The 25,165-nt window shown below is 34.0% G+C and overlaps 1 protein-coding gene across 2 annotated transcripts in view; it reads left to right on the top strand.

Moving 5' to 3' along the window:
* LOC125092778 (A disintegrin and metallopeptidase domain 3-like) overlaps positions 1-25,165 on the top strand; it is a 138,755-nt gene that overhangs the window by 97,636 nt on the left and 15,954 nt on the right. For both annotated transcript variants that reach the window (XM_047717161.1, XM_047717162.1), the window contains 3 exons: positions 251-440; positions 7,158-7,244; positions 10,383-10,497. In XM_047717161.1, coding sequence (XP_047573117.1) covers positions 251-440; positions 7,158-7,244; positions 10,383-10,497 — 392 coding nt within the window. The remainder of the gene's footprint in view (positions 1-250; positions 441-7,157; positions 7,245-10,382; positions 10,498-25,165) is intronic.

Below are 25,165 nucleotides of genomic sequence, written 5' to 3'. Positions count from 1 at the left end.
AGTTGTGTTTGTGTGTTTGTACTGAAAAGAGTCATTTAATACAAAAGAGAAATGAATGCATTATATACAGATAAATATTAATGTTGCACTTCCTAAGATTGTTTTGTTTTGAATAGCTTTGGTGCTATGATCTATAACATATTCAATAATCCTCATATTTTGAACTATTATTTCCCTTATATTTTTGTCCTTAAGTGATATTTAGATAATTTTTTCTGCCTTTAGATAATTTTTTCTGCCTTATTGCCAGGGATATCCTTTGTGGAAAGATAGTTTGTCACTGGACACGTTTAGAAATAATACCATTTAAAAAATTTGATATTCAATATACTTACATGGAAGGCCATCTGTGTGTCTCTGCATATTTAAGAGTACCAACAAAACATGTAACAGAAGATTTTACCTATACTTCAAATGGCACTATGTGTGGTCCAAATAAGGTAAATAAAAATTTGACTTGGTTAAGTATGTGGTGTGCGGGTGTCTGTGTGTGTGTGCACATGCACACATATGAGAGAGAAACAGAGAAGACATTAACATCTGTTAATATAATTAAGATTATAAATTTTGGTTACTGCATCATTATCTTAAGATTTAAATTTCAAAATTTCTGTTGGTCAAAAAACACTTGCTTCACTATCATTTGTTTATTATGAATTTTGCTATAGATATTTAAACTTGTTTTCTCATACTTAAGAATATTAACCTCTTCATTAGGCCAGGATCTGGTCTGCAAAAATTTATAGAAAAAACAAAAAAGAATCAATACAGCAAAACTGTAAGTGAAAACAACCTGAATAATAAGAACAGCAAAGAAAACAAAAATAGCCAAGTATTTAGTCCTGCAATAATTAACAAAGAAGAATTAATTTGATTTTAATGAAAATAAAACAGCTATTTGCTCATTAGTCAACTCCTCTAATTGTTCTTCCGAAAGTATACTATATAGTTGTTAAAAATTTGACCGTGACACAAGAAACAATAATAAAATGGAGTTTAAGCTTTATTTCTTTTTCTTTTCTGTAAATAGTTTAAGAAACAAAATAAAGGATCTTTAAGCTTACTACCATTGAAAAATTAGTTGGCTAATTTAAAACACTACTCAAGTATCTCATGTTTAATTTTAGATAATTTATATCAAGATACAATATTTTAAGAAATGAAAAATAGAGGAAAATGGAAATGAGTAGTAAATTTATCTCAAAATGGCGTAATGCATAAAAATTTCTGCATAAAATACTGAAATAATCACAAAGGAACACATAGTGCCTTATAAAAGTAATATGTCATCCCTTTAAGGATTATTTCAGACAAATTGAAAAAATGTTTACTACAAATGTGAGAGATTAAATACATAAATTTAATCAGTGATTTTAATTATTCATTATTAGAAAAACAAAAGCACTCAAATGGTGCAAAAACAATTTGATCTTTGTCCCTGATTTCTGGCACAGAGCCCCTAAACCCCTTGGAATTTCCTGAGTAATAGGAATTTTGTTATTGTTGTTGTTATTCATGAAGAGCCTCTTCTAATCAAACTGAATTTATGCTAATGAAGTAACAGGATGAAGACTTTAGGTAACTTTATGATGGAGCTGATCACTAGTAAGACCAATTGATTAAAGAGTTATAACTTTCAGCCTTCAAGAAGGGAAGTAGTGTGGTTAGAGATTGAACAATATAAAAACTTTTAAACAATGAGATTTAGTACGATTATAGGTTGGTGAAATAAATACAGACTACATGAATATTCAGTTACTGTTTTTGTCTAATCAAATAGGAGTTGAACATAATAATTGGTGATGAGAAGCATAGCTTATTATCATCCTAAAACAAATATAAATTAACACATAATTTCTGGGAAGTGATTTAGAAATGTCTATGGGGTTAAATATATTGTTACATGTTTTTATTGATTTTTAAAAATTATTATTTGTTACTAATTTTGATTGACATATAATTGAAATATAACATTACCTTAGTTTCAGGTGTACAACATAGTGACTCAATATTTGTATATATTGTGAAATGACAACTGTAAGAAATCTAGTTAACATCCATTACTATACATAGTTACAAAATTTTTTTATTATTTTAAAAATGTTGAAGTTTTACTCTTTTAGCAAGTTTCAAATATGCAATAATGTTATTAACTGTAGTCACCATACTGTACTATAATTCCCATTACTTATTTATTTTATAACTGCAAGTTTGTAATTTTTTACCCCATTTACCCATTTTATCTACTCCCCTAAAACCCCACCATTGGCAACTACCAATCTGTTCTCTGCATCTAGGAACTTGGATTTTATTGTTTAAATTATACATACAATTAAGATAACACAGTATTTGTATTTCTCTGTCTGACTTATTTCAGTCAACTACTGTTCTCAAGTTTCATTCATGTTGTCACAAATGCAAGATTTAATTCTTTTTTATGGATGAGTAATATTCCATTGTGTATATTTGCTCCATTTGCTTTATTCATTCATTCCTCAGTGGACATATAGGTTGCTTATGTATTTTGTCTACTGTAAATAATGCTGCAGTGAATATGAAAGTGCATATATATTTTTGAGTTACAAGTTTTCATTTATTTTGGATAAATACCCAGAAGTGAAATTTCTCTATCATATGATGTTTCTATCTTTAATTTTTTGTAAGAACCTCCATGCTATTCTATTTCTATCATACTATTTTCTGATTTACATTTCTACCAATAGTGCACAAGGGTTCCATTTTCTCTACATTGTCATAAACATTTATTATTGCTTTGTGTTATTATAGAAGTCATTCTAAGATCCTAGAAGAATAGGAGAAAGAATTGAAGGATGGAAAAGTATTTCAGGGAATAATACTTGGAATGTTTCCACATTTGGCAAAAGGCACAAATACCCAGATGCAAAAAGCGAAGAACATCATATAGGATGAACCCAGTGAAATCCACAGCAGAATACAGCATAATGAAATTTCTGAAAATTAAAGACAAAGAAAAATAATCTTATCTTAAAAGTAGTGAGAGTGAAATAACATGTACAAGTAAAATACAATTTTAATGGTGACAATTAAAACATACATATGCCACAGAAGGTTTCCATGCTGGTTAGTCCCACTACTGCATATGACCACTAAAAACTTTACAGGTCACTCATCTCTTCATCAGTGATTCTCTGCCTGAGAAAGTCTGATCATTAGCCTATGTCCACCTGGCCAATGTCCCCATGGAGGGGAAATCAAAGAAAGAAGTAAGGGAGGAAGGAAACTGAAGGGAGAAGATGGGAAAGGAAAATGGAAGGAAGGAAGAAGGAAGGAAGAAAGGAAAGGAAGAAAGGAAGGTAGGTAGAAAGGAAAGAAGGAAGGAAGAAAGGAAGGAAGGAAGGAAGGAAGGAAGGAAGGAAGGAAGGAAGGAAGGAAAAGAAAGGAGGGAGGAAGGAAGGGCGAGCTGGAAGAAAGCAAGCCAACTTTTCCTACTTGGTTCTATAGAAGCTTTCAGCTGACCTGTCTTTATACTCCCATACCATTTTTAATTTATAAATAAATAAACAAATAAAACAACTGGAGTAGAATTTAGTGATTCATCAGTTAACATATAACACCCAGTGCTCTACTCCAGAAACCAATATTGCATTGTATGTTAACTACTTAAAATTAAAAACAAACAAAAATCCCCCAACTAATTGACAGGCTTCTAGATGTAACAGGGGCTTGTCACATGATAATATTCATTAGGGAACTGGCCTTTAGGGCATGGTACTTCCAGTAGTTTAATTGACTAACAACTCTTCTAGAGTACACCTCTTGAAAAACCCAAATTCTATAATCACCATTAATTCAATTGCTTTAGGAAACAAAATACATTTCTAAATTTTCTCCCTTGGGATAAAAGTGTTGTGCTGGCTGCATTTTGTAATTGAGAGAATGGAGAGTTGAGTAGTGAATATGAGAGCTAACTGCTTCTGTGATTTTGTGGACACTTCCATGGATAATTGCGCATTTTGCCTCCCTGGCCAAACTGCACTTTTGGCTCTATCCTTTGCTTTTCCTTATTACTCTGAGGCTGCAGATCCTCCAAGCATCTTAGGCTGGTCAACCAGGCTCCCTCCTTGACCATTGTATGTGATGTGGTTGCTTCCTCACTTCATTTTACCCATCAGTGGCCTTCGTTTTATTTTGAAATCCCAGGAAGTTCTTAAATCTCTCATCTTCTAATTGCCTTGCTCTGATTCTCCTTTACTCAGTTTAATTGGGAAAGGGGAGCAATTGTGAGTGCCATGTCTGTGGATTTGAACTGGTATTATTCTGTAGTTATTTTAAAAATTCATCAGATATACTTTATTTTCATTGTTATTCTCATTGTTCAATTGATCTCAGAGTGGTTGGAAAGAAAAGATTTTTTTTTTTTAATTTGACAGAGAGAGATCAGAAGCAGGCAGAGAAGCAGGCAGAGAGAGAGGGGGAAGCAGGCTCCCTGCTGAGCAGAGAGCCTGACGTGGGGCTTGATCCCAGGCCCCTGAGATCATGATCTGAGCTGAAGGCAGAGGCTTAACCCACTGGCCACCCAGGTGCCCCAGAAAAGATGTTTTTATCTTACTCTCATTAACTATGGCTCCTATGTAAAAGTTATCTTGATAAGAGAAAGAGGGAGAGAGGGGAGACTATATGTCTTATTTATTAACATAAAGAAAAGTATGTCTCTTATGAATCATAACAAAATTTTAAACAAAACACATATATTTAATACTGAGAAAAAGTATACTACATAGAGATAAGCATTATTTCCAACAATGCAAGTTTGCTTAATATTGGATTGATAGAAAGATTTTATGATTTTTTTTTAATTTATAAGACTTAGAACAGGAGGCTAGTTTATCATTTGATTTCTAGCTTGCTTAGGTAGGGTAGGGAAGATAATCACATCTCAACACATTCCTTTCAAACTTGAAAAATGTACATTTTATTCACCACATCTGTATCTTTGGGGTAAATATCCAGTAGCACAATTGTAGGGTCATAGGGTAGCTCTATTTTTAATTTCTTTAAGGAATCTCCACACTGTTTTCCAAAGTGGCTGCACCAACTTGCAGGGTGCATAAACAGTGAATCTTAGAACACTGAAAAAATAAAATAAAATCTAATTTTAAAAAAATAAAGAAAAAGAAAAAAAGAAAAAAGTGCATTTTACTGTCCAAAATTAGGTAAGCTAATTAATGAATAAATAAATACAATTAACTGCCTTTTTCTTACTCATACCTGGGACTATAAGGAAATATGCTTAAATAATTTAGACATTTCTCCTTAGGAAATAGGTATTTACTTACATTGCTTCTTATTGTTTCCTCTTTTTTCTTTTGTTTTCTTTGAACCATGATGTCCTGCTTCTGGGACACTATTTGTGTCTCTTATTCAAAGAAGGAGGTCTTGTAGAGTAGTTTATATTCAAAACATCATATCAATCATTGCCCAAGGCTAAGTACTTTTTATAGTGTCTCTAACTTTTTCTGTCATTACAAAAGAGCCAACTACAAGTTGATCTGTTTACTTGAAAGTAATTGTATCAGGGGCGCCTGGATGACTCAGTGGGTTAAAGCCTCTGCTTTCAGCTCAGGTCATGATCCCAGGGTCTTGGGATCAAGCCCTGCATTGGGCTTTCTGCTCAGTGGGGAGCCTGCTTCCTCCTCTCTCTCTACCTGCTTCTCTGCCTACTTATGATCTCTGTCAAATAAATAAATAAGATCTTAAAAAAAAATAACTATTTCAGAAGTATGGATCTTAACTTTTCCTGGATTATTTTTCCCCTGAAGACAATGCAGTGAAGTATGACTAGTTTATTATTGCTTCAGTGATAATGTTTAAGGAGAACTAGAAAGAAGATGGTTCTTTGGACAGGTAATGCTGATTTGCCCAACATTTTGTTTTTCTTGCTAGTTTCATCAGAGCACTTACAGTGATGAAGAAGCTGATATTCTTTCCTTTATGGTGATTGGTTAATGGTGATAGAAAATAATGATTTTTAAGACTATTTATCATATAGTGAATAGTCTATCAGATAACTTGAGAAAAGCCAACATAATTTTTACAGACTCCCCTAAAGATATTCACATTAAATTAAAATTAGCATAAAGTTTACATACATGGGACACCTGGGTGGCTCAGTTGGTTAAGCAGCTGCCTTCGGTTCAGGTCATGATCCCAGCGTCCTGGGATCTAGTCCTACATCAGGCTCCCTGCTCAGCAGGGAACCTGCTTCTCCCTCTGCCTCTGCCTGCTACTCTGTCTGCCTGTGCTCACTCTCTCTGACAAATAAATAGACAAAATCTTAAAAAAAAGAAAAAGTTTACATACAAATCAGGTCATCAATAAATAATAATTAAAAGGATATCTTGTATTTAGTAAGGATTTACTATGTGCCAGGCACTGCTTTTGTTCCTTTATGTCTAACAAATTATTTCATCTTCATAACCTACACTTTTAAAAAATTTGGGTATAATTGCTATTCCGAATTCAAAGATGGATAAATGGAGGTATGGAGAGATTAAATAACTTGCTTTAGTGCAAATAGGAAAGGTAAGAGACATTGTCATTAAAGCTGGAAAAATATAAAATATAAAAATGACAAGAACACTAATTTAGCATTGATAAATATGTGGTTCTGTGACTAAGGGAGTTCTTGTACTGAATATTGGCCATTGATAACTTGTGCATGAATTTAAAAGAGTAGATTTATTATCATCAAATATAAAATGAGGATAAAAATATTTCCTTTGAGTATAATGAGCATGTCTCATAAAAATACATAGAAAGTACAAGGACAGATCCAGTCTCATTACAAATCACCAGTACAACTTGGCCATTTTTGTTCCTATATCAATTAGTATCAATATATCAAAAAATTTACAGCTGTGCTCCCTCATGGGAAAGATATAGTATCTCATTTCAAAATTTTATATTTGGTAAAGCAATAACATGTCATTTGGACTCTCATGTTCTTCTTTTAGAATGAGTAGATTCATGAAATCCAGATTCATATTATATATATTATATTTTATATGAAATGTAAATATACAGTGTATTGTGCATTTAATTTTTGTACCAAGTACAATTGCTCAACTTTTGACTTTACATTTACAGTTTTTGTTGCTTGTTTTTTAACATTTTAGTATTGTGATATGGGACGTTGTATTCCTAGGAGTTTGTATGCACAGAGAACAAATTGTGATGCAAGTATAAACTGCAGTGGACATGGGGTATGTAATGGTTATTTCATTTCTAAGTATAGCTATTTTAATTCATGTCAACAACATTGTCCAAGATAATGAGGTTTAGAATTATTTGATATAGGAATTACTTTAAAAATTTTCAGTTAAAATAAGGAAAGTAGATTCCATTATTTATACATATGCATATGATTTGTGTGTTCAGTCACATTGTTATAGGTCTCATGAGCTTGGAAGTTTGTACAAAAATACAATATGAAATAAATTCATTTCTAAATTGAATTTTTTAAGGATTACTCATACACATTTAACATACATGTAAATATTGCTTGTGGTTGAGTGTATGTGTACTGATAAATATTTGAAAGCACACTCAATATATTTATATTACACATATTATAATCTAATATTTTTGTGAGAGCAGAGTTTCTTGTCTATTCAGATCTCATTCATCCTTTAGTGGTTTCAATTTATTTCCCTGTATGTCTCCTCAATGCTATATTTTAAAAAATCATTCACTGATGGATTTTTGGAAAATGTTAACTTTTACTTAACTATTGTAAGTAGTGGGACAATGGACATTATGGTACAGTTACCTTTGCACATTTGCCTGGCTTCTTTAATTATTAATGAAATACATGATTGGCTACATTTATGCAACATTTAAATTTTTATAAATATTATATTGTGTTTAAAGAATATTATACCAGTTTTTATTCCTACCTACCAGGTATAAAAATATGCATTTTCTTAAATTCTGACCAGACTAGCATCTCAGCTTTTTAAAATCACTTTCAACATGCTAAGTCCATTGCTAATTTATATTTCCTTAATGATAGAGTTTTTAGGCACAATATATGTATGGTCATAATTGCCAATTGCATTTTTATTTGTCTATCCATTGTGAAATTACCTACTAGGGAATAGAAATTGTGTAAACTTTGTTTTCCTAAACATACATTTAGGCTTTAACTTTGTGGCTGGTGTCTCTTGCCATATCAATGTTTCATAATTTATATAATAATCTGGGAATAAAGTGACCTACCTGCATGTCTTGTATTCAGATTTTCTCCCCAATCATTTACATGACCTATTAAAAATTTCTTTTATATTTTTTTCTTATTTAAATTTAATTTAATTTCTTATTCAATTTTTGCATGACCTAGTTTAGATTCCCTATTCTGCTTCCAATCCTTCTTTCAGTTCATCCACCAGATAACATTTGGAGATAATTTCTAACCCTCCTATTTCTAGCAAAATATGTTTTGGTATTTGGTATCTCTTTAAGCAAACTTCTGTTTCTTTTTTCTCCCATTTTTGGTAAAAATTTGATTTTATAACAGCTATTTTTTAACTTAACACAATTCAAGATAAACTTTAACTCCTACTATTTTATATTTTTTTATTGAAATATAGTTTGCCCACAGTGTTACATTAGTTGCAGGTATAAAAGAGTAATTCAGCAACACTGTACATTATGCTATGCTCACCACAAGTGTAGCTACATCTGCTATTACAATATCATTGACTATATTCCCTATGCTATGCTTATTAGCCCCATGACTTACTCATTCCATAACTGATGCCTGCAACTCCCACTCCCTTTCACCAGTTTGGTCATTCTCACCATTACTTCTCTTTCTGGTAACCACAGTTTGTTCTCTGTATTTTTAGGTCTAATTCTGCTTTTTTGTTTGTTTATTCATTTTATTTTTTAGATTTCATATGAGTGAAATCATATGGCATTTGTCTTTCTCTGTCTGACTTACTTCATTTAGCACAATACCTTCTAGGTCCATCCATATTGTTAAAAATGTCAAGATCTCTCTCTTTCTCTCTTTATGACTGAGTAACATTCCATTGTGTGTGTGTGTGTGTGTGTGTGTGTATATATATATATATATATACACACACATACCACGTCTTTATCCATTCATCTACTGATAGCCACTTAGGTTGCTTCCCTATCTTTGCTAGTGTACATAGTGCTGCAAGAAACATATGCCTTTTCTAATTAGTGTTTTTGTTTTCACTGGGTAAAGAGTAGTTTTAGAATTACTAGATTGTATATATTTTTATGTTTTGGAGGAACCTCCATAATGTTTTTGACAGTGGCTGTACCAATTTACATTCCCACCAACAGTGTTCAATTGTTCCCTTTTCTCTAAATCCTCACCAATACTTGTTTTTCTTATTTTGATACTAGCCATTCTGAACAGTGTGAAGTGATACCTCATTGAGGTTTTGATTTACATTTTCCTGATGATTAGTATAATTTTTGGTTCATAATTTTATGCTTTTCTGGAATAAGACATTTCAGTTGTGTCAAGAAGTTTATCTACTTTTACTTAAAAAATATATGAGACAAAAAACAATCTCCCTATGACCCTGCAATTGCACTACTGGGTATTTACCACAAAGATACAGATGTAGTGAAAAGAAGGGCCATCTGACCCCAATGTTCATAGCAGCAATGGCCACAGTTGCCAAACTGTGGAAAGAACCAAGATGCCCTTCAACGGACTAGTGGATAAGGAAGATGTGGTCCATATACACTATGGAGTATTATGCCTCCATCAAAAAGGATGAATACCCAACTTTTGTAGCAACATGGACGGGACTGGAAGAGATTATGCTGAGTGAAATAAGTCAAGCAGAGAGAGTCGATTATCATATGGTTTCACTTATTTGTGGAGCATAACAAATAGCATGGAGGACAAGGAGAGTTAGAGAGGAGAAGGGAGTTGAGGGAAATTGGAGGGGGAGATGAACCATGAGAGACTATGGACTCTGAGAAACAATCTGAGGGTTTTGAAGGGGCAGGGGGTGGGAGGTTCAGTGAACCTGGTGGTGGGTATTATGGAGGGCATGTATTGCATGGAGCACTGGGCGTGATGCATAAACAATGAATTCTGTTACACTGAAAAGAAATTTAAAAAATAATAATAAAATCTCTATGGTATTTGAAAGGTATAATTATAATAAATTGCATGGGAATTTATTATATTACATTTTATTTTAAAAAATATTTTCCACATTAAGTAAAAACCATCTATAATATATAAATTATAACACTTCAATAATTTACATTGACTAATAATCAGAGTAATGCATTTAATTTTTCTGTTGTACATAAAATGTTATTTTTTTTATTGGTTTTGATTTCAGGTTTGCAATAATTTTCTTCATTGTCACTGTGATGTTGGATATTCTCCTCCACTTTGCATACCGTCACGAACATCAAAAGGAGGAAGTATTGATGATGGGTTTTGGAGTAAAGCATGTTAGTATCTAGATGAGTGTGCTTCAAGGAGCTTTCTGCCCATACAGAAATGGTCTACATCTCCACTGAATATGTGGCTATAGAGCACCTGACATATGGATAGTGCAACTAGGAAATTAAGATTTCCATTTTATTTTACTTTATTTAAATTTAAGTAGCCACTTGTGACTTAGTGGCAACTATATTAAACAGTACAGCTCTGTATCATATTGCCAATCAAAATTTTATATATGCTTTTAATTCCAATTAAGAAGTGAACATTTTAATAGACCTCTCTTTAATTTTAACCATGGTTATGAAAAACATTTCTATATATACAACAGAATTCTCTAGAAGGGTGATAGGTATACTTAAAATAAAAAATAGGTGATAGTTTTATTATATATTCTGCATATTCCCAGGAGGTTAACTATCATGATGTGCTAGTTCACAACCAAATTGCATTTCTTTTTATTAACATATAATGTATTATTTGCTTCAGGGGTACAGATCTGTGAATCATCAGTCTTACACAATTCACAGCACTCACCATAGCACATACCCTCCCCATTTTCCATCACCCAGCTACCCGATCCCTCCCTCCCTCCCCAACCCCCAAACCCTCAGTTTGTTTCCTGAGATTAACAGTCTCTTATGGTTTGTCTCCCCGCCGATCCCATCTTTTTAAATTTTTCCCTCCCCTCCCCCCATAACTCCCCACCCTTCCTCCCAAATTCCTCTTATCAGAGAGATCATATGATAATTGTCTTTCTCCAACTAACTTATTGCTCTTAGCAAAATACCCACTAGTTCCATCCATGTCATTGCAAATGGCAAGATTTCATTTTTTTCTGATGACTGCAAAATATATATCACATCTTCTTTATCCATTCATTTGTTGATGGACATCTAGGCTCTTCCCATAGTTTGGCTGTTGTGGACATTGCTGCTGTAAACATTCAGGTACATGTGCCCTTTTGGATCATGACATTTGTATCTTTAGGGTAAATACCCAGTAATGGGATTGCTAAGTTGTAGGGTAGCTCTATTTTCAACTTTCTGAGGAACCTCCAAACTGTTTTCCAGAGTGGCTGCACCAGCTTGCATTCCCCTTTCTCCACATCCTCGCTGACATCTGTCATTTCCTGACTTGTTAATTTTAACCATTCTGACTAATGTGAGGTGGTATTTCACTGTGATTTTGATATGTATTTCCCTGATGCCAAGGGACATTGAGCACTTTTTCATGTGTCTGTTGGCCATTTGGATGTCTTCTTTGCAAAAATATCTGTTCCTGTCTTCTGCCCATTTCTTGATTGGATCGTTTGTTATTATTTGTTGAGTTTGATAAGTTCTCAACAAATTGTTGGTGTTGGTTTGGTGTTGAGTTTGATAAGTTCTTTATAGATTTTGGAAAATAGCCCTTTATCTGATATGTCTTTTGCAAATATCTTCCAGTTAATTGGTTGTCTTTTGGTTTTGCTGACTGTTTCATTTGCTGTGCAAAAGCTTTTTATCTAGATGAAGTCCCAAAGTTAATTTTTGCCCTTTCTTCCCTTGCTTCTGGCGATGTTTCTAGGAAGAAGTTGCTGTGGCTGAGGTCGAAGAGGTTGCTGCCTGTGTTCTCTTCAAGGACTTTGATGGATTCATGTCTCACACTGAGGACTTTCATCCATTTTGAGTCTATTTTTGAGTGTGGTTAAGGAAATTATCCAGTTTCATTCTTCTGCATGTGGCTGTTCAATTTTCCCAATAGCATTTGTTGAAGAGACTGTCTTTTTTCCATTGGACATTCTTTCCTGCTTTGTCGAAGATTAGTTGAACACAGGGTTGAGGGTCCATTTCTGGGCACTCTAGACTGTTCCATTGATCTATGTGTCTGTTTTTGTGCCAGTACCATACTTGTCTTGAGGATTATAATTTTGTAATAGAGCTTTAAGTCTGGAATTGTGATGCCAGCAACTTTGATTTTCTTTTTCAACATTCCTCTGGCTATTTGGGATCTTTTTTAGTTCCATATAAATTTTAGGATAATTTTTTCCATTTCTTTGAAAAAAATCAATGGTATTTTGATAGGGATTGCATTAAATGTGTAGATTGCTTTAGGTAGCATAGACATTTTCACAATATTTGTTCTTCTAATCCATGAGTGTGGAACATTTTTCCATTTCTTTGTGTCTTCCTCAATTTCTTTCATGAGTACCTTATATTTTTTTGAGTACAGATTCTTTGCCTCTTTGTTTAGGTTTATGCCTTGTTATCTTATGGTTTTGGGTGCAATTATAAATGGGATCAACTCCTTACTTTCTCCTTCTTCTGTCTTGCTGTTGGTGTATAGAAATGCAACTGATTTCTGTGCATTGATTTTATATCCTGACACTTTACTGAATTCCTGTGTGAGTTCTAGCAGTTATGGAGTGGAGTCTTTTGGGTTTTCCACAGAAAGTATCATATCATCCTCAAATCAAAGAGTGAAAATTTGACTTCTTCTGTGCCGATTTGGATGCCTTTAATTTCTTTTTGTTGTCTGATTGCTGAGGCCAGGACCTCTAGTACTATGTTGAATAGCAGTGGTAATAATGGACAGCCCTGCCATGTTCCTGAACTTAGAGGAAAAAAATCTCAGTTTTTCCCCATTCAGAATGATATTCACAGTGCGTTTCTCATAGATGGCTTTGATGATATTGAGGTATGTCCCCTCTATCCCTACACTGTAAAGAGTTTTTATCAAGAAAGGATGTTGTAATTTGTCAAATGCTTTTTAGCATCAATTGAAAGTATCATATGGTTCTTGTTCTTTCTTTTATTAATGTATAGTATCATATTGATTGATTTGTGGATGTTGAACCAACCTTGAGCCCAGGAATAAATCCCACTTTGTCGTGGTGAATAATCCTTTTAATGTTCTGTTGGAACCTATTGGCGAAAATTTTGGTGAGCATTTTTGCATCTGTGTTCATCAAGGATATTGGTCTGTAATTCTTCTTTTTTGATCGGTTTTGAGATTAAGGTTTTGGGATCAAGGTAATGCTGGCCTCATAAAATAAATTTGGAAATTTTCCTTACATTTCTATTTTTTGGAACAGTTTCAAGAGAAAAGGTATTAATTCTTCTTTAAATCTTTGGTAGAATTCCCCTAGGAGGCCGTCTGGCCCTGGGCTCTTGTTTCTTGGGAAATTTTTGATGACTGCTTCAATCTCTTTATGGTTATGAGTTTTATTTAGGTTTTATATTTCTTCTTGGTTCAGTTTTGGTAGTTTATATGTCTCTAGGAATGCATCCATTTCTTCCAGATTGCCAAATTTGCTGGTGTATAGTTGCTCATAATATGTTTTTATAATAGTTTGCATTTCTTTGGTGTTGGTTGTGATCGCTCCTCTTTCATCCATGATTTTATTAATTTGGGTCCTTTCTCTTTTCTTTCTGATTAATCTGTTCAGGGATTTATCAATCTTATTAATTCTTTCAAAGAACCAGCTCCTAGTTTCATTGATTTGTTCTATTGTTCTTTTGGTTTCTATTTAATTAGTTTCTGCTCTGATCTTTATTATTTCTCTTCTCCTGCTGGGTTTAGGCTTTCTTTGTTCTTCTTTCTCCAGCTCCTTTAGGTGTAGGGTTAGGTTGTGTACTTGAGATCTTTCTTGTTTCTTGAGAAAGGCTTGTATTGCCATATATTTTCTTCTCAGGACTGCCTTTGCTATGTCTCAAAGATTTTGAACAGTTGTGTTTTCATTTTCATTTATTTCATGAATTTTTTTAAGTTCTTTAATTTCCTGGTTGACCATTCATTCTTTTGTAGGATTCTCTTTAGCTTCCATGTATTTGGGTTCTTTCCAACTTTCCTCTTGTGGTTGAGTTCTGGTTTCAAAGTCTTGTGGTTGGAAAATATGCAGGGAATGAGCCCAATCTTTCGGTACCAATTAAGACCTGATTTGTGATCCAGGATGTGATCTATTCTGGAGAATGTTCCATGTGCACCAGAGAAGAATTTGTATTCTGTTGCTTTGGGATGGAATGTTCTGAATGTATCTATGATGTCCATCTGTACCAGGTTGTCTTTATTTCCTTGTTCATCTTTTCCTTAGATGATCCGTCCATTTTGGTGAGGAGGGTGTTAAAGTCCCCTGCTATAATTGTATTATTGTCAATGTGTTTCTTTGATTTTGTTATTAATTGGTTTATATAATTGGCTCCTCATGTTAGGGGCATAGATATTTAAAATTGTTAGATCTTATTGAATGACAGACCCTTTAAGTATGATATAGTATCCTTTTTCATCTCTTATTATCATCTTTGGCTTAAAATCTAATTTGTCTGATATAAGGATTGCCACCCCAGCTTTCTTCTGATGTCCATTAGCATGGTAAATTGTTTTCCACCTCCTCACTTTAAATCTGGAGGTGTCTTTGGGTCTTAAATGAGTCTCTTGCAAAAAGCATATTGGTTTTTTTTTTTTAATCCATTCTGATACCCTGTATCTTTTCATTGGAGCATTTAGTCCATTTAGATTCAGGGTAACTATTGAAAGATACAAATTTAGTGCCATTAGATTGTCTGTAAGGTGACTGTTACTGTGTATTGTCTCTGTTCCTTTCTGGTCTACTACTTTTACGCTCTCTCTTTGCTTAGAGGACCCTTTCAATATTTCCTAAAAGGCTGGTTTGGTGTTTGCAAATTCTTTTAATTTTTGTTTGCCCTGGAAGCTTTTATCTCTCCTATTTTCAAAGACAGCCTAGCTGGATATAGTAGTCTTGGCTGCATATTTTTTCTGTTTTATTGCTTTGACTATATCATGAAAGTCCTTTCTGGCCTACCATGTCTTGGTAGATAGGTCTGCTGCCAATCTAATATTTCTACTATTGTGTTACATACCTCTTGCCCCAAGCTTCTTTCAGGATTTTCTTTTTGTCACTTAGACCTGTAATGTTCACTATTAGATGACAGGGTGTTGACCTATTTTTATTGATTTTGAGGGGGTTCTCTGGGCCTCCTGGATTTTGATGCTTGTTTCATTCACCAAATTAGGGAAATTCTCTGCTATAATTTGCTCCAATATACCTTTTGCCTTCCTCTCTCTCTCTTCTTCTTCTTCTGGTATCCCAATTATTCTAATACTGTTTGATCTTATGGTATCACTTATCCCTCAAATTCTCTGCTTGTGGTCCAGTAGTTGTTTATCTCTCTTTTTCTCAGCTTCATTATTCTCCATCATTTGGTCTTCTATATCGCTAATTCTCTCTTCTGCCTCATTTATCCTAGCAGAAGAGTATCCATTTTTGCTTTTACCTCATTAATAGCTTTTTAAAATTTCAACTTGGTTAGATTTTAGTTCTTTTATTTCTCCAGAAAGGAATTTTATTTCTCCAGAAAGAGATTTTTCTTGACTTTTTTGAGCACAGCTAGCACCTTAATAATTGTCATTCTGAACTGTAGTTCTGACATCTTAGTAATGTCTGTATTTATTTGTTCCCTAGCCTTCAATACCGTCTCTTTTCTTTCCTTTTTTTTTTTTAAGGTGAGTTTTTCCACCTTGTCATTTTATCCAGATAAATATAAATGAATGAGAAAACAACATACTAAACAGGTAGCAAGGACCCCAGGAAAATATACATTAACTAAATTGGACGAGACCTAAAATCGGAGCAGGGGAGAAGAAAGGAGAAAAAGGAAATATACATATATACATATTATAATTTATATGATGTGTGTGTGTGTGTATTTAGACTGGTGAATAGAACAGAGCCACACACTTGATTTGGGGTGTATTTTGGTCTTTTAGAAGAAACTGCCTCCCAAAATTTTAAATTTTAAAGAAAGAAAAACACATATATACAAAAATATGGACAAACACAATGAAGGGATGGAATGTGACTGTAAAGATGAAAATTTAAAAAGATTCTGAAACAGGAATTGATAAGAAGTTGAAAAAGAAAGAAAAAAAAAGGAAAGAAGGGGATCAGGTTGGAGACTAGAACAAAGCCATGCACTAGATTTAGGGTATATTTTGATCTGTTAGAAGAAACTATATCCCAAAATTTTAAGGAAAGAAAAACCTATCTGTATATATATATATATATATATATATATATATATATATATATATAAAGTTAAATGCCAACAAAGTGATAGAATATGACTATAAATGAAAATTTAAAAAGATTTTTAAAAAATTATTGATAAAATTGTTTAAAAAGATTAAAATAGGAAAGAGGAAAAGAATTTTTTTTAATGGAATAAGGAAAAAGTAAAATTAAAAAAAATTAACTTTGAAAGACTAAAGAATCATGGGAAAAAAGCCATGAATTCTATATGTTGCATTCCTTTAGCTCTGGAATTCTGCAGTTCTCATTGATTAGTGAACTTGTTCTTAGCTGGATGTGCTTGCTAATCTTCTGGAGGAGGGGCCTGTTGAAGTGATTCTCAAATGTCTCTGACCAAGGTGGAATAGCTCTGCCCTTGCCAGGCTCCAGACTAGGTTATCTGCTTGGGTTTGCTCTTGGTCACTTTTGTTCCTTAAACACTTTCCATACAGCTTTGGAGGATGGAAATGAAAATGGTGGCCTTCCAATCTCCGGCCCTGTAGAAGCTGAGAGCACAGGGCCCCCTCCTCAGTGCACCCTCAGAAAAAAGCAGTCAATCGCTGCTGTCTCCCTGGTCTCTGGCCACACTCCATGCTCACTTGGCCTGTGACCAAGCATTTCTATCTCTGGTGCATGGCCCCAGTTGGAGTTTCCAAACCTAGCAGATTCCTGCAGCATGCTCCCATGCCATTTTTCCTGGAGGAGGAAGGAGCAGGTCTTCTCCCTGGATCTGCCACTTGTGGGGTCCCTGTTTGAAGAGTAGTGGCCTCACTGTGCCTTTGGATCACAGCTTATGGTAAGCCCAAGCTGAGAGCCCCCTCCTCAGCTCTGTCTCTGCAGCCAGCTTTCCCACACTGATGCTTGGCAACTCTGCCACATTCACATACCCCTGGTCTTTTTGTGACCCCATGGTTCCTGAGATCACACTGTCCCCACAAGGGCTCCACTTCCTTAACCTCTGGAGCGATGTCCCTCAGTGGAGCAGACTTCTAAAAGTTCTGATTTTGGCTCTATTGCTCTACCGCTAGTCAGGAGCCAGCCCCTCCCCCCGTGGTCTATCTTCCTGTATATCACCTTGGATTCCCTTCTCCACATATCCTGCCCTCCAGAAACTGATTGCTTTTCTATTCCTAGAATTGGTGCTCTTCTTTTTTGATCTCCTGTTGAGTTTGTAGGTGTTCAGAATGGTTTGATAACTATCTAGCTGAACTCCTGAAACCTGAGGATATTTAGGTCTTCTACTCCTTCACCATCTTGCTCCACCCCCCTCCAAGTTGCATCTAAGTTTCCCTTTCAAAAGGGAAAAGTAATCAGATCTTCCATATCCATTGCATATGGATAGTAGATGGTACAATTTTAAAATTTTATTTGATAAACATTCATGAACAAATATAACATACTTGTTTTTTTCTAAACTTCACAATGTATAAATCTTAATGGTACAATTTCATTAATGTCTTTGCATCATTTGTATTTTTACTTTATATTTTATTTATATTGTTGTAAATCTGATAGTACATTATTAGATTTGCCTTAAATAGGCAATGAAATTTTAAAGGTTTTTAATATAAATATTTACACTTACCCATTTACTGTTTCCAAGGACTTTTCAATTCTTCAAGCACATTCAAATTCCATGTGGGCATTTTCTTTCTATCTGAAAAACTTCCTTTTGTACTTCTTTTTGTTTTACCTTGTGATGAGCAGTTGTCTCAGCTTTTGTTTTTAAAATGTTTTTTATAAAAATGTATTAATTTGTGAAGAATATTTTCACTGGAATTAGAATTCTACATTGAGAATTTTTTCTTTCAGCCATTCAAGGATGTAATCTAGTTGTAGCTAAGCTTACATTTTCTGATGAGAATACAGTGTCATTCTTATTATTCTATTCATCCCAACAATATAATGTTTCCTTTATTTTTTGAGTTTCAGACATTTTATATGTTTTTATATGTTTATATTTCATATGTTTATATGATTTTCCACAGTTTGGCTGAAATTTATCAGGACACATTTCTTTTTTAATTTATCCTGCTTGCATTGGCTGTGATTCTTGAGTCTATAGCTTACTGTGTTTGGGAAAATTTTAAGAAACCTTTAGATGTTGTCTCTTTTTAAATATTTTTTTATTGAATGTGTTTGCATTTTAAAAAATGATACACAGTGACATTCACTCTGGTATATAACTCAATGAGTATTGAAAAAATGCACATACTCTTGTTCCCACTGCCAGTCATGATACACAATAGATCTATCACCTCAAAATTTCCCTCTGGCTGCCCCCTTCATATTCATCCCCCACTGCCAATTCCTGGCAACCAATTATCTGTTCTTGTTCCTATATATTTGTCTTTTCCAGAATGTCATATACAGTACATAAGAATTTGAGACCCATTCTTGTTGCCATGTTTTAATAGGTCAAGTCATGTGTTCTACCTACTAAGCCAGCTAGGTGCTGCTAAATAGTTCATTCTTTTATTGTTAAGTAGGCTTTTTAAAAAAGTTTTTTATTTAAATTTTAGTAAGTTAACATACAGTGCAATATTGGTTTCAGGAGTAGAATTCAGTAATTTGGGGTACCTGGGTGGCACAGTCAGTTGAGTGCCTGACTCTTGGTTTCTACTGAGTTTGTGATCTCAAGTTTGTGAGATCGAGCCCTGTGTCCAGGCTCCATGTTCTGTGCAAAGACTGCTTAAGACTTTTTCTCCCTCTGCCCCTCTCTCATACCTTCTCTTTCTCAAATAAATCTTAAAAAAAATCCAGTAATTCATCACTTACATGCAACACCCAGTGCTTATTACAAATGCCCTCTTTTTTTTTAAAGATTTTTATTTATTTATTTATTTATTTATTTATTTATTTAAAGATTTTATTTATTCATTTGACAGAGAGAAATCACAAGTAGGCAGAGAAGCAGGCAGAGAGAGAGGAGGAAGCAGGCTCCCTGCTGAGCAGAAAGCCCGATGTGGGGCTCCAACCCAGGACCTGGGATCATGACCTGAGCCGAAGGCAGCGGCTTAACCCACTGAGCCACCCAGGCGCCCCTAAAGATTTTATTTATTTATTTGACAGAGAGAAATCACAAGTAGGCAGAGAGGCAGGCAGAGAGAGAGGAGGAAGCAGGCTCCCTGCTGAGCAGAAAGCCCGATGTGGGGCTCCAACCCAGGACCTGGGATCATGACCTGAGCCGAAGGCAGTGGCTTAACCCACTGAGCCACCCAGGCGCCCCTACAAGTGCCCTCTTAAAGATGATCACCCACCTCGTCCATCTCCCACCATCTCTCTCCATCAGCACTTTGTTTTCTATCCTTAAGAGTCTCTTATGGTTTATTTCCCTTTTTCCTTTTTTCCTATCTTCCCATATGTGCATCTGTTTTGTTTCTTAAGCTCCATGCATGAGTAAAATCACATGTTATTTATCTTTCTCTGGTTGACTTATTTCACTTAGCATAATACATTCTAGCTCCTTCCACATTGCTGCAAATAGCAAGATTTCATTCTTTTTAATGACTAATATTCCACTATATCGATATATGGATATGTATAAATATTTATTTATTTATATATCACATCTTTATCCATTCACCAGTTAATGAAACATATGCATATAGGCTTTTGTGTATATGTAAGTTTTCACTTTTGGTTGATAAATATCTAGGGATACTATTTAATTTTACAAGAAATAGCCAAACTATTGCTAAGGTGACTATGCTAGTACTCCTTCCCATTCATCTACCAGAGTCCCAGTTTCTCCGCACAGATGCTCCATATTTCACAAGCGTACTGTCATTTTTGTTCTGTTTTATTTGATTTTTTGTTTTGCCAGTTGCAGATGTCTAATGATATCTCCTTGTGATTTGTATTTAACTTTTTATCTTCAAGTAATTATAGATCAAAAAGAGTTGCAAAGAAATGCAGATGGAAGACCTGTATACCCCTTACTCAGATTCTGTGAGCATTAACATGTTTTATTACTATAGCACAGTAGTAAAACAAGGAAATAGGCGTTATTAAAATGCACGGACCATATTCAGATTTCACCAGTATACATGCATTAATTTGTGTATATGTGTATGTGTGTATAAGCACATATGTGTGTGTTTGTATTTAGTTTTATGCAGTTTTACATGTTCAAATTTATGTAACCACCACCACAATCAAGATACAGTAGTGTATTATTACTATACAGCTCCTAATATCACCCCTTTATATAGCCATACTGATCCCCTTTTCTGCCATTTCTAACTCTTGGCAAACACTACTATTTGCCTCTAATTATGTTATTTCATGAGTGTTATATATATGGAATCATACAGTTTGTATCTCTTGGAGATTCACTTTTTTCTCTTCCATAATTTCTATGAACTGCATTGAAGTTCATTGCATGGATAAGTACTTCATTTCTTTTTATTGATGACTAGTATTTCTTTGTGTGGATATATCAAAACTATTGAAGGACATTTGAATGTTTTGCCAATTTTAGGTATTATGGAGAGATCTGCAGTGAACAATTGTGTAGAAAACTCTGCATGAATGTAAAATTTTAATTCCCCAAGAAACATCACCAAGAGTGCAATTGGGGGGTCAATGGAAACCCATTTATATTTTAAAAGTAACTACCAAACTATTTTTCACAGTGACTGTAACATTTGGCATTCCCACCAATACTATATGAATGACCCAGTGTTTTGGCATCCTTACTAACATTTGATGATATCACTTTTTTTCCATTCTATTAGGTGTGTATTAATATTTCATTGTGGTTTTAATTTATATTTCCCTAATGGATAATGATGTTGAATATCTTAAACATGTTTATTTGGCATCTGTATATTCTCTTCAGTCAAAAATCTGTTCACATCTTTGCCCATTTTCTTATTTTCCTTATACCTGCTTTTTATATTTATTTATTTACTTTTTAAATTTTGTTATGTTAGTCACCATACAGTACATCATTAGTTTTTGATGTGTCCCATGATTCATTGTTTGTGTATAACACCTAGTGATCCATATAATATGTGCCATCCTTAATACCCAGTCACTGGGCTAACCCATCCCCTGATGCCCCTGCATTCTAAAACCCTCAGTTAGTATCCTGGAGTCCATAGTCACTCATAGTTTGTTTCCTACTCTGCTCCCCCCTTCATTTTCCCCTTCTTTCTCCATGCTATTCCTTATGTTCCACAAATAAGTGAAACCATATGATAATTGACTTTCTCTGCTTGACTTATTTCACTTAACAAAATCTCCTCCAGTTCCATCCATGTTGATGCAAAAGTAGGGTATTCATCCTTTCTGATGGCTGAGTAATATTCCATTGTATGTATGGACCACATCTTCTTTATCCATTCATCTGTTGAAAATCTTTGCCCACTTTCTAATTAGAATTTTTAAATGTTGAATTGTCAGAGTTTTTCTTTGTTTCCTAGATATATATGTTTTTGGATATGTGATTTGAACACATTTTTTCCATTTCTGTAAATGGTTTTATCTCAGAACCCAACTTCTTTTAAATTCTTTTTCTGATAAAGTTTACTTCTTTTCCTTTTTGGATCATGCTTTCTGTATCAAGTGTATGAACTCTGTCAACCTTAAGTTTTGAAGATTTTCTACCATGATATCTCTAAAAGGTGTGGTTTTGTGTTTTACACTGAAATTCATAATCCATTTTGTGTCACTTTTTGTAAAGGGTGGGAGATTAAATTTTAGACTAATGTCACTTCAAATGTTCCACCATAATTCTTTGAAAAAGCTATCTCTCATTCTTTGAAATGTTTCTGTCCCTTTGTCAATAAGTAATTGGACATTTCTGTATTGGTGTATTTCTCACTTCTCTATTCTGTTCCATTGATCTGTGTGTCATTCTCTCCACCATTTCTATGCTGTTTTGATTATTGTAACTGTATGGTAATCATTGGCATTAGGAAGAGTGATTCCTCCCAATTTATTCTTCTTTTCCAAAATTGTTTTTGCTATCCTAGGGTATCCTTCCACATGCATTTTAGAATAAGTTTATCTTTGTTTAAAAAATTTTACTATTATCTTGATACAAACTATGTTAAAACTGTGGAATAATTTAGGGAGATTTTACATCTTTACTGTATATTATTGAACCTTCTAATCTATGAATATGGTATGTCACTTCATTTATTTAGAATTTGTATGATTTCCTGCATGAGAATTTTGTACTTTTCACCAGATACTGTACTTGGGTTTTTTAATTTTTATTCATTTATTTTATTTTATTTTAATTAAATACAATTAATTAACATATAACATATTACTAGTTTCAGAGGTAGAGTTCAGTGATTCATCATTTGTATATAACACCCAGGGCTCATTACAACAGGTGCCCTCATTAATATCCATCACCAAGTTACCCCACCCCCCTCCCTTCCAGTGACATTTGTTTCCTAGAGTTAAGAGTCTTTTATGGTTTGCCTCCTCTCTGATTTTGTATTTTTTTCCCTCCCTTCCAGATGTGATCATCTGTTTTGTTTCTTAATCCCACATGTGAGTGAAAAATACAACAATTTGTCTTTTTCTGATTGACTTATCTCACTTAGCATAATACTCTCTAGTTCTAGCAATGTTGTTGCAAATGGTAAGATTTCATTTTTTGATGGCAGAGTAATATTCCATTGTGTATATATACTACATCTTCTTTATCCATTCATCTGTCTATGGACATCAGGACCCTTTCCATGTTCTAGCTATTGTGGACATTGTTGCTATAAAGATTGGAGTGCAGGTGCCCCTTCAAATAACTATGTTTGTATCCTTTGGATAAATACCCAGTAGTGCAATTCCTGGGTCATAAAGTAGCTCTATTTTTCATTTTTTCAGGAACATCTATACTGTTTTTTGGAGTTTCTGCAGCAGCTTTTTTCCATTGGATGTCTTTCCCTGCTTTGTCAAAGATTAGTTGACCGTAGAGCTGAGAGGGTCCATTTCTGGGTTCTCTATTCTGGGTTCCATTGGTCTATGTGTCTGTTTTTGTGCCAATAATATACTGTCTTGATGGTCACAGTTTTGTAACAGAACTTGAAGTCCAGAATTGTGATGCCACCAGCTCTGTATTTCTTTTTCAATATTCCTTTGGCTATTTTGGGTCTTTACTGTTTTCCATACAAATGTTAAGATGATTTGTTCCAGCTCTGTGAAAAATGTTGATCATATTTGGATAAGGATTGCTTTAAAAATATGGGTTGCTTTAGGTAGCACAGACATTTAACAATATTTTTTCTTCCAATCCTTGAGCTCAGAATGCCTTTCCATTTCTTTGTGTCTTCCTCAATTTCTTTCATGAGTGTTTGACAGTTTTTAGAGTACATATCCTTTATCTCTTTGGTTAGGTTTATTCCTAAGTATCTTAAGGATTTTGCTGCAGTTGTAAATGGGATCAACTCCTTAATTTCTCTTTTTTCTGTCTCATTGTTAGTGTGCAGAAACACAACTGATTTCTGTATATTGATTTTTATATTCTGTCATGTTGTTGAATTCCTATATCATTTCTAGAAATATTTTGCTGGAGTCTTCTGGTTTTTCTACATAGAGTATCATGTCATCTGTAAAGAGTAAAAGTTTGACTTCTTCTTTCCTGCCTGGGTTGCCTTTTACTTCTTTTTGTTGACTGGTTGTCAACACTAGGACTTCCAGTACTGTGTTGAACAGCAGTGGTAAGAGTGGGCATCCCTGTCCTATTCCTGACCTTAGGGGAAAAGCTGTCTGATTTTCCCCATTCAGATTCATCTTTGGTGTTGGGTTTCTTGTATATGTCATTTATGTTATGGAGGTATGTTCCCTTTATCCCTACACTGTGGAGAGTATTTTTTAATCAAGAAAAGATGCTATATTTTGTCAAATGCTTTTCTGCATCTGTTGAGAGGATTATATGGTTTCTGTCCTTTCTTACTAATGTGATGCCTCACATTGTTGGTTTGTGGATGTTGAACCATCCTTGCATCCCAGGAATAAATCCCATCTGGTCATGGTGAATAATGCTTCTAAATGTACTTTTGGATCCTATTAACAAGTATCTTGTTGAGATTTTTTTTACCCATTTTCATCAGGATATTGGTCTGCAATTTTCTTTTTTCATGGGGCCTTTGTCTGGTTTTGAAAGCAAGGTAATGCTGGCCTCATAGAATGAGTTTGGAAGTTCTCCTTACATTTCCATTTTTTGGAAGAGTTTCAGAGGAATAGGTATTAATTTTTCTTTATTTTTTAAAATATGTTTTGTAGAATTCTACTGGGAGATTATCTGGTCCTGGACTCTTGTTTTTTGGGAGATTTTTGATTACTAATTCAATTTCTTTGTTGATTATGGGTCTGTTCAGGTTTGTTTGTTTGTTTGTTTTTCCTGCTTCAGTTTTGGTAGTTTATATGTTTATAGGAATGCATCCATTTCTTCCACATTGTCTAATTTGTTAGTTTATAATTTCTCATAATATTCTCATAATTTGTTGTATTTCTTCAGTGTTTGTTGTGCTCTGTCCTCTTTCATTCATAATTTTATTTATTTGGGACATTTCTCTTTTCTTTTTGATAATCTGGCTAGTGTTTATTAATCTTATTAAGTTTTTCAATGAACCAGCTCCTCATTTTGT

The sequence above is a fragment of the Lutra lutra genome, chromosome 2 (genome assembly GCF_902655055.1).
Source record: "Lutra lutra chromosome 2, mLutLut1.2, whole genome shotgun sequence".
Lineage (NCBI taxonomy): Eukaryota > Metazoa > Chordata > Mammalia > Carnivora > Mustelidae > Lutra > Lutra lutra.
The sequence above is the reverse complement of the archived record's forward strand: the minus strand, read 5'-3'. Positions and strand labels throughout refer to the sequence as shown.